Source organism: Acipenser ruthenus, chromosome 5 (assembly GCF_902713425.1).
Source record: "Acipenser ruthenus chromosome 5, fAciRut3.2 maternal haplotype, whole genome shotgun sequence".
Classification (NCBI taxonomy): domain Eukaryota; kingdom Metazoa; phylum Chordata; class Actinopteri; order Acipenseriformes; family Acipenseridae; genus Acipenser; species Acipenser ruthenus.
Window position 1 is genome coordinate 70,440,757 of NC_081193.1, and position 11,357 is coordinate 70,452,113.

The 11,357-nt window shown below is 38.5% G+C and overlaps 1 protein-coding gene across 1 annotated transcript in view; it reads left to right on the forward strand.

Moving 5' to 3' along the window:
* LOC117403257 (sprouty-related, EVH1 domain-containing protein 2-like) overlaps window positions 1-11,357 on the forward strand; it is a 59,966-nt gene that overhangs the window by 18,305 nt on the left and 30,304 nt on the right. The window contains exon 2 of the mRNA XM_034005273.3: window positions 7,294-7,474. Within this exon, the coding sequence (XP_033861164.1) occupies window positions 7,294-7,474 (181 nt within the window). The remainder of the gene's footprint in view (window positions 1-7,293; window positions 7,475-11,357) is intronic.

Below are 11,357 nucleotides of genomic sequence, written 5' to 3' on the forward strand. Positions count from 1 at the left end.
TAGCAGGGAAACTTGGTAAAACTGCCTTGGAGACCCATCAGGAATACCACCATTTTTAAGTCTCCTATGACCTTGATGCCATCTCAGAAAAATGCAGATATGTATCCACTTAGGCAGCTGGAACTAAATTGAACTGGTGGGCTTAAGGCCCCTGTATTTATACTACTATTTATATTACTGGAAAGTTCTAGAAGTTACTCCAAGTTCACTCAGCACTGAATCTATCTGGAATGTTCTGGAAAATAGGTAAATTTCAAAATATCACTGTCCTGGTCACAAAAGCAAAGTTTGTGGGGAATAATAGCCATGTTCTATACTTTTGAGGCATAAGCAATTAGGAAATAACACTTACTACCCAGGAACCAAAAAAAAAAAAAAATTGTTACACGGTGTACTATTTTTCTCTCTATGGCTCAACTTAATTGGCTTATGGATTTCCAAGGTGGTAAAAATATATTATTTTTCTGTCCAAAAATGTTGGGGTTTTTAATCTGATTTCTCAATGAAACCGAGTACTATTTCGTGACAGGCAGGATTTCCCAATCTAGCTGCATTTACTTTAGTTTAAAATAAGTGTTTTTGTATGGTATGTTGGAATGTATGAGAAACACATTTTAGTTGTTGTTGTGTCTGAATGAATTGTGCACATATTTACAATTGTATTTTAAATTGTGTGGTGCTGTCTTTCTGTACCATTTGCCATTCAAACGATCACTCATGATGCACCCTGATATTGCTAACCAAATTGCATCAAAAAATAAAACATATTCGAAAAAATAGCCGGAACTGTCTGACACTCCATTGCCTTCTGTACTCTGTAAAGAAAGTATACTAACATAAGAGGATCCTTTTTCTCAACTAAAAGTAAAATATCATTAACTATGACAAAAATGGCATCTCTGCTGGCTAAGGCATGTGAATATTTCAAGATATAGAAAAATGTTGTCTTTTTTTTTTTTTTCCTTTTGTCAAAAAGCAACACTGCACTCAACCACACGCCCCCCCCCCCCCCATCCCCCACCCCCCCTCCGTGCATGCTTTGTAACGCTTTCAGAAAATGCCAATCATTTTGGACAGCCCCAGCCTTATATATGAAGAAGGAAAACGCACACAAAAATATACATCTGGATCTGCAATTCACAACTCAAATACAGTGCCTCTTAATACCTACCAACTGTTTACTTAAGTGTTATTGTATGTGAGAGCATCTTTCATCAGCTTGATTTCCTGGATTAGTGCACCAGACCTGCTCCTTGCTGCTACACAGGTTGTACTGTATATTAAATTGCAACTGAACCAGGAAACTATGGGCCAAATATCCACAGACCACAGCAAGCCAAATAGAAGCACTCCATTTATTTTTGGCTCTAGGATTAAACAGGCTTTCCGTTCATGGTAATGCTGAAAGCACTCAGGAACAAACACTCAGGCAGCAGTTAGATTTTGGTTGGGAACACCAAATTCAGAGAATTGCTCTTCTGTCCGAGTTATCTATAGATTTTTTTCCTGGGAAATATTAACATTTTCAAAAGGAAGGGGTGGGTAGGAGTATTTCCCATTCCCTTACTGTTCATTTTAGTGATGCATAGAGAATGAAGAGAGGCAGTGTTGTGAAAAATGAGTGATTTAGAAAGAAACCTATTTTTGGTTTTTGTGTCGCAGTTGCAGTTGTGACTCAGTTGCAGTTCAAATAACGTGCTGTATTAAACATCTTTCAAACTAACATGCTGTTGGATAATCAGTTTTATTACCCTGCTTACAGTACAGGGTGGGTCTGCTTGTTGGAAGTGTGTGTGTAAGGAGAACTTTGATACAAGGTGACATAAAACCTAGTACCATGTCAGGCAGCACGTAGAGTAACTAGATAGGCCTAGATAGACAACACCTACGGCCTACATATGTTCCATGTGCTTACACGCATTTTACTGAATTGAATCTGACATTTGATTTTTTGGAAGCATTTGTTTATGCAATATACTGTACTGTGTGTAGGTTTAATATACCCTTCTTATCCAATGCATGTCCTAAGTCACTGTGTCTAGTGTAGTGGAGCCACAATGTCACACTTAGAAAAATTGATATCTCACAATTTCAGATTCTCCCGATTTTGTTTAATATTACCACCAAAACCAATTTTTCTGAGAAATGTCAAAAGATGTGGTGAAAAACCTTGATGGAGTATTAAGGTTTTAAAAAAATGTATTACATATTTTACTGGACATATACATACCTTCATCTAGTAAAACACTTTTTCATTGTAATAAAAATTGGTAAAATCTAGGAACAACACAGTTTACCAAAGTTTTGAAAGTATTATAATCTGGGGAAATGCAGTATGAAGGTGTCTGCCCACAAATTAGTGAATTTTATATAAACTTTACTATACATACTGTGGATGCAGGTCGTGTTGGTCTACTATTTTGTTATTTGCTCTTATTTTGTAATTACTGATATTTTCCAACTGAGTAATTGAAAATTTGTCTTGGTTAACAAACTGGTATGTGATCTAGGTGTACAGGATTTGACATGTTTAGCTTTCATGTTTATTTTGTAAAAAATAAAAAAAAGGTGCTGTTTGTGCCTGTATAAAAAACAATTTTAATATCTCTAATAAAATAGACTTTTGAGGATCAAGGCTGCCAAGTCCATCCACATTCTTGATACAGGCACCAGGGACCCTTTCCACCCACAGAAGCTTTTTATGATGTCAGTGATTCATTCTGTCGACTGCTGGAAAAGCATTAAATCAGGGCGCATGGTCTCTTCATTTTTCATGGAATTAGGTTTAAAATGGATAAAAAAATGATTTATTTTTCCTGATATTAGCATAGACCTCCACTATCAGTAGTTTAAGGAGACAACTTGTTATGTGATGTCAAGTTGATTCTACTGTCAGATGTGGTATTTAAATCTTACCTTGGATTTACTTTTATTTATTTATTTATTTATTTATCCAACCCTGACTGACATAATGTGACTTTTGGCTTGTGTACAAGGACAAATATCTAACAAAAGTATACCGTATTATACCTTTCTAAACAGCTGAGAAGATTAGGTGAATAACGTTTAATATGATTAAAATATACCCTACGTTTACTTAGTTTTAAAATGTATTTTTTACATTCAAATGTACTCAAATTAATTTCTTTAGAAATGTCTCCATAAGTGTAATTTAGTGAGCACCTACCTAAAAACTGAAAGTATTGGTAGTAGCCCAACTCTCAGGAACTGGAATCAGAAATAATTTCATAAATAACGTGTCTGGTTTTCATTTCACACCAAATTGTTTGGCGGGTGCGTAATGTGAAGAAGTTTGCCATCAGATAGATCTGTCAGCTCATCATCCTGGGGACAATGGAATCAAATATGACAAAATGGTGTTCTTTCATAAAACAAGATGGCGGCCAGACCTACGTTTCATTCTTAAATTTAAAGCTGCTTCAGTTAAACACGGTTTTGTTGATTTAACTCCAAAGTTAAGCACCATCCCTGTGTCAATACAATTGACTTTTTCAAAAATGATGTTTGTGCATAAAGTAAGATGGCACCATGACACATTTCTTTAAAAAAACTTTCAAAATCTTCTTCGGATGTGGTGAACCCATTGATCTGAAACTTTACATATGTCATCAGCAACCAAACCCTCTTCAAGTTTGCGAAGCAGAAGTTGCTGCAATAAATGTTACTATCAACATGGCTGCCACCAAATTTGCCAAAACGCACCCCAAACATCAAACTGCTTCTGTTTTGCAAACCGTTTAACCAACTAACTCCTAACTTGCTAGGCATCATCCTGGGGACAATGCAATTCAAATAGGGAAAAATTGTGTTCTTTTGTAAAACAAGATGGCTGCCAGACCTACATTTCCTTCTGACATTTATTGTTTTTTTGTTTTTTATATAAATATACTTAAACTTGGCATTCACATAGGCGCAGATTTGGGTGGGCCTGTGTGCAAACTGGGCGTGCAACGTGTTTCAGTAAATTCAAAACGCCCAATAAACTTTGCATCCTGCGCAGAGGGAGAACACAAACGTAAACATCATTAAGTGAGGTTGGCATTGCATGGGAGTTGAAGGGAGGTTTCAGTTCGGAGTGACTGTTTTGTAAACCTTATGAATGCTTACTGTTTAAAGTACTCGCCCAGAGGATTACTGAGACACAGACATCAACTAATCCTCATTGGATTTAATTCGCCCCTGGCGAGCGCAAGTTTCTAATCCTGTGTATACCACTATTTTAAAGCGCAGCATTACTGGAGATCATACTGAATTGCTTTACATAACCAAGAATGCTTACCGATCCGAAATGTGTATATATGTATTAAATATTACTGAAGATGTTGATGAGTTGACAGATCTATCTGATGGCGAGCTTCTTCATATAAAGCCGTATCCAGACTGGACGCGAGCAAATAATTTAGAAGTCACTGCAGTCAAATGGGCGTATCCACACCAGCAGCTAGCAACGTCGCTTTGAGAATTTCACGTCGCTAAAATAGAACATGTTTTTTTTTATTTTTCATTGCGCGACTGGAATGAAACTGACCAATCAGAAGCAAGGTTAACACCCTTGACACACGTTACACACGCCTCAAAACACGTCACGCCTCAAAACAAGTTAATCGTGGACAAAGAAAAATTAATTTGAGGGGCAGCAGTATCCATTATTATATGATTGCAAATTGAACGACTACAAAGACACCCTGAAGAAAGACAATGCCTGGGCGGCTTGCAGGTGGTGCATTTAGCAGCACCGAGACATTTTCTTTCCGATTTATGCAAGTTGAATAAAAATAGGTTTATTAATAAGCAAAAATAAACCAAAGCATACATGCAGTCTACACAGCCAGCATTTAGGCTAAATGAAAAATGTGCACTTTTGCTGGCTTTTAAAAATGACACAAAAAGGTCCCGCATTCACACACCTTGAACATGTGACCTAATTTTAAGCTATGGCTTTTTTTATTTTATTTGTTTTTATTATAAATAATGTTTTGTTCACTAAATTGTTCTGTGGCACAAATCCATGACACGAAGAAGGTCTTTACAGACGCAGAAAGTTAAGTTTTGTGGAGATTCACCAAACAAATATTATTGAGGTCCTGCTATTCTATAAATTTTAAAAGCCAGCAATACGTTTGTATTCTATGTGACGCATCCCAACATTACCAAGCTCATGCATAGTTTAGAAGATTGAGACGTATTTATAAAGCATTTTCTGTCAAGTTCACCAGACTTTGTTTGTTTGTTTTAAAAGGAAAAACTAAATAGATGTAAAATAATAATACAAGATAAGTGGTGACCTGCGCATAACAACACAGATATTATTATTATTATCAATAATAATAATAATAAAAATAATAATAATAATAAAAATAATAAAAATAATAAAAATAATAATAATAAAAATAATAATAATAATAAATAATAATAATTTTGCACTTTAAAATACTTAGTTAATAAACAAAAATGATCAAGGAAGGAATTTGTAGAGAAACACAATTGAGATTGCAGTAAGTTGTGTATATAAATGTTTAACCAATAAAACCATTTTGTTGAAAATATCAGTTCAACTATGCTACTATTGTCCTGCTGTCTTCTGACAGTTAGAGATGTACCGGGTTTCAAATCGGACGACTACTACTAGTACCACGAAAAAAAAAATACTACGACTACAACTGTACATTACTACTAATAATAACAATAAAACTTATGGATATATAGGGATTTTCAAAAACTCTGATCTATAGATTTTACAAGTCCAACCTTTAATTTACAACGGAGTTGCTGAGGTCAGGGTGGTAACCTTTTATCAAAACAAGCCCTGTTTTGTAATGGGACAGCCCAGCTCTTGTATGTCCAATAGGAATGCATGGGCAGGATCATCTATTTATTTCCAGTCTTTTGGATCATTTTCAAGTCATGTCAGATGTGGATTGATATTCAGCGACTTCACTCACGTCGCTCTGTTCAGTGTGGATGCAGCCTTAGAAAGGTATAATACAGTATACTTTTCAGTGGATATTTGTCCTGGTACAAGAGCCAAAATTCACGTTATATCAGTCAGACCCCAAAAAGGTAGAATGTTCAATGGAGCGGAAGGGTTAAGCAAATAATGCATTTGGCTCTAGTGATGAGAAGACTGTCACATCCTTCAGAATGCAGCATTTATTGCAGACTGTGTAACAATTAGTCTGCGAACCACCCTTTTTCCTATTTTGGAAAGAAAATGGTCTAGGGCTATGTATTGCACATATCTCTTTGGTTAATTATTTTAAAACCTTAAGTACAATAACCATATATGACTGACTTCCTCCATGTTAGGCATTGATGACTCACCATAGTTGTGTTGGGATAGTGAAGCATACAGTATTTTAAAGTAAATTGCAGTAGCTTTCAACCAATAGGTAGCTAGTGTATGTGTGCTATTGTGACTTGTCGTGCCTTTATTCTGAGCCCTCGCATTATCCTGTGTGCTGATTATGATCCGTGAGGCGTAGCCCTGCACTGCACACACCTGAATACCTTTGCTTAACGGGTGTAGCAGTCATATTTTGTATTTGTCAGCTGATTTTAGCCTGTATGGATAAAAGGGGTTGATTGATACTATAGCTTGTTTCAGTACTAAACAGTACATTTAACCCTATTTTAACTAGTTTGACTTTTTTTATACAATAAACATTAATGTAATCCCCCACTAGGGATGCATACTGTACACTTTAGAGTTTTGTATATTGTTAGAGACCAGTTGTCCTTTTGAGTAGAATAATAAAACAAACATAATAGTGATAGCGCTTGTGAGTCTTGAAACTTCCTTAGGACCTTTTTTGGCACAAGTTCTATTGTATCATAATCTCGGGGGAAATGACGGATGTTTGTCTATCTAACTATCTTTTGGCATGTCATTTTACATACAGTTTTGCATAGCTAGAGATCTGCTGGTCGATTTTGTGATGGAACTTTACAGTTATGCATACAGTATATAACCACTCATGCAAAATGACATTTTGTAGGTCTTAAGATCATCAGAATCTGAGGGTATATGGAGGCAACCAGTTTGTCTATCAGTGTGTCAAACATATTCTTTTTATATGTACCTACAGTGGATGTAGGTCATATGATCAACTCTTTCATGTTGGTGATGGTTCTACGCTGCATTGAGATCCTCTGCTGACGTTATATCCTTAAAAAGGTCCCACTGAGTGTATCATTTACTTGTTACTTGTTTAAGTGCTTGATGTAAAATGCATGATTTTTAAATTTTTTCCCCCTTTTTTGTGTATAATACAGTGACAGCTACATTGTGCGTGTCAAAGCAGTGGTTATGACCCGAGATGACTCTAGTGGAGGATGGCTTGCACAAGAAGGAGGTGGTCTAAGCAGAGTTGGTGTCTGTAAGGTCCTTCACTCAGAGGCACTCAATGGGAAAAGTGACTTTCTAATCCATGGCGAACGACTAAAAGACAAACAGGTATATATAGATACGTATATATGAATTTCCACTTTTGGCTTTGGGTTATTTTCAGATTCTTTTTAAAATGCAATTGCTGTATAACCCAGTCTTACCAGCTGTAGTGTCCTCTATTGTTAGTGAGTCAGTGAACAGTGTTTCTTACCTCGTCTGATGAACTCCACACAGAGTGAACTGGTCTCCATATTGCTTGGGTCAGGAGAACAAACAGATCTCTAACCCAGAGATCACTGCAATATAGTCCTTTTTTGGTGCCAAAGTAGGTGTCCTTCCCCCCTCCAAATAAGAATTGTTGTCCAAATTTCTCCTGCAATTGCTTGGGTGTATATGTGTGTATATATGTGTATATATAATAATTTGTCTTCCTTTTCGCTGGCTTTCAGCTAGTTATATTTTATAAAGTTATAAATTTTCTCTCTTCCTTGAACTCTCTATTAGTGTGTTTGTCTTCCCCAGGCCCTCTGTTTGTACATTGTGTGGTTCTCCATTATCACCGTCTTGCAGTAGGGATTTCTGTCATCTGTATCAACATGTCAGATACTCTGACACAGGGGAAGAGCTCCATTCCCACTGCCTCAACGACCTGATAGAATCTGCGCTGCATTTTCCTCGAGGGCTACAAAAAGACCTGGCAACCTGAAGGAACAAAGAAGCTCCCCAAGGAAGCGCTCTAGTAAATATGCACATGGGCGCAGCCGCTGCAGAGACTTCAGCCAAATCTATGCAGCCATCTCCTTCACAGGTCACGATGCCTGCTATGACCAGGGATCAGTTCTTCCAGTGGATGGGGTAATTCTAATATCTTAAACAGGCTTGACTTCCACAGCCTGTAACCCATGCGGCGGTGTCTGGTACTCCAACGTTGACAGAGATGTACAGTCAGCGCCCGACATGGTGGCGGATGATGTCATCGACTCCGCCCCTGGTGATGATGCGGAGTATGCAGAGGCTCCTGCACCGATCTATACGAATGCTGATGCTGTTTTGAGGAGGATTTTATCCCTTCTCAATATAAATATCCAGACCACTACAAAGGAGGATGATTTCCTGAGCATCACCGATGCAAGGGACAAAAAAGCCTTTGAAGGGTTACCCTTTCACGAGGCAGCCTGGAAGCCAATTGCGGCTATATGGGAGAGATCTGCCTCTGGTACAGTATGCCTCCCAAGGGTAGATCAATTCTACAGAGTGCCAACCAGCCAAAAAGACCATCTGTTCAAACTACCTAAGCTAGATACCATCCTAGCTACAATGGCTACATCCTCCAGACCCGCAGCATCAGATTGTGCAGACAAAAATGTGGACACCTTTCTGAAAAGAAGCTGCACAGCCTCAACATGTGGAATGCGCATCAGCAATTACCAGGTGTATGCTGCAAAGTACCAACACAAGCTATGGGGTCAGTTGTCTGCTGCCCTGCAGACACCTACCCCAGAGAATATTGAACTGGCCATGCATTTAGCGGAGGAAGGCAAGAATGTATCTAAGATACAACTTCAGGCTGCCTGTGATGCTATTGACACCAACGCCAGGGCTGTGGCAAGTGCGGTGGCTACTCGGAGGTGTATCCAAATGAAACCATCGGCACTAACTCCGGATACACAGGCCAGGATACTGGAGTTACCCTTCCAGGATGACTTGCTCTTTGGCACCGGACTCAAGGACTCTGTTCCAGATGGAGGAGGCAAGACGGGCTATTCGGTCCAGTTCACCAGGGATGAGAGGCGCACTATTCAGGAAAGGTTCTTTCAATAGACAGTAGGGCTGTCAGTTAAGCCTCCAAATAACAATCGATTTAATTGGGCGCATAAAATAAAATCGCTCGGAAAAATATCGATGATTGTACCACCCACAAAAATCCCCCCCTCACCGAGACGTGATTATTTTAATATCATTGCTGTCTAGTAAAAGCTTGTGCACAACAATGGAATGCGAGGGTTAAATAACTGTAATGTAGCTTTGTGCGTGGTACTGTAGGAGTACCGGCATAAATGTTTTACCTAGAGATGTGCAAACCAGTTCCTTTGAAACCGGGTACCCGACGAACCAGATACAAATATCAAGGATCTGGTTCTAGTGAGTACTAGTATGGTGTTTAATAAAACAATGAAAAAGACTATATATTTGCGTTTTGTTGTACTTGTTTTGGAATATTGACTGATCGTGGCTGTGATGAGTTTTTAGTTTGACTTATTTTTTGCCCTGTGATTGTTGTGGTATTTCTAATGTTTTTTATGCTGACGTAGGACTAGTGCTTTCTTCTGTCATAAACAGTATTCCCAGGTTAAACAGTTCATTTTGAAACGCCAAAGACACGTAATCTATATTTAGTCAGTTTTCTTCAATGTGCACAATTTATTTACATGTTTGCCAGGAATACAAGCCTGTCGCCCTGCTCTGGATCCAAGGCGACGTACTTATTGTTTACATCGAATACACAGCGGGCGCGTACTTACAAAGCATTTTTAAAACTGATTTGCTAGTAGTCAGGATGGGACCAGCAAATCGGATGCTAGCTGACACAAGTAGGAAAAGAGCACGCCCACTGCTTGTCTTTGGCAGAAATACTGTAAATAGCGAGGCAGGTCGTTCGGTGCAGTTTTGTTGATAAACTTAAATAATGTTATTCACTATGCGTGTTACAAAAATGTAATTATTGAATCGATTTTTCCAGTATTTATCTCAATGTATATAATGAGGAATGGAACCGAAATGAAAAATCGATTTTCGATTTAACCCTAGCAGCCCTAATAGACGGATATCTTTTTAGACATCAACTACGACAATCCTCTTTTGGGAGACAGCCACGTCTTCAACGTGGTCAAGGAGCCAGGCCACATAGACCCTCCCGTGGCCAGAGGAGGAGGTAAGCCCTCTACTACTACTTCCTGACACTTCTTACCATCCATTGCCCCCCCCCCCCTTACCTCTGCCAGTAGGGGGAGGATTTCTAATGTTTTAACAAACTGGCAGAACATAACATCCAATCCCAAGGTCCTCAGGATCATACAATATAGTTCCAAAATTCCATTCCAACCTCATCCTCCAGTAACAGGCATCATCAAAGGTGGTAATTGAGTTTCATTTAGAACAAGTGATAACATTTCCGGATTTTCACCCAAAACCTCACAAATTACAAATATCTGGAGAGCTTTCCATTTTTACATTCACAGGACCCGTGATATCAGACCATCAGGGCAACTGTTTATTTCTTAACTCACAAACCCAGGGCAAACCACTTTCTAAACAAACAATTTCAATGCTGCAATGCTGCGACTTGGGCCTCCTTCGAGACTTTTATTAACCATTGTAATTTAGATGTTTCTTGTTTTCAACCTACTTTTGCTCACTCACTGTTATCTGTGTCATAGTCTACTAATATTTAACCTTCCACCCTCTTCTGTACATGCTTTGGTATAGTTCACGCTGTGTGGAGTTCATTAGACAAGGTAAGCAGACGAAGATGTAATATGGTTTCTTCGTAGGATGATGAACTCCACACACCTATATCCCACCCTCCTTTCCCCCTTTTCTGTTTTTTTGTTTTTGTTACTGTTTATTTTCTTTTTAAATTTGGACAACTGCTTATTTGGAGGGGGGGTTTAGAGGGAAGGATACCTACTTTGGCACCAAAAAGGACTATATTGCAATGATCTGTTTGTTCTCCTGACCCAAGCAAAATGGAGACCAGGAGTTCACTCTGTGTGGAGTTCATCATCCTACGAAGAAACCATATTACAGGTAATCTTCCTCTTATCCTTTGCTCTAGAGGTCATGTGTTCATCATACTAACATGTCAGTCTGGAATCTAATTTGAGGCTGGAGATGCCACAGCCGGTAACCTGTCCCAGACTCTTGCTGTACTTTGCTCAGCAGGGATCAT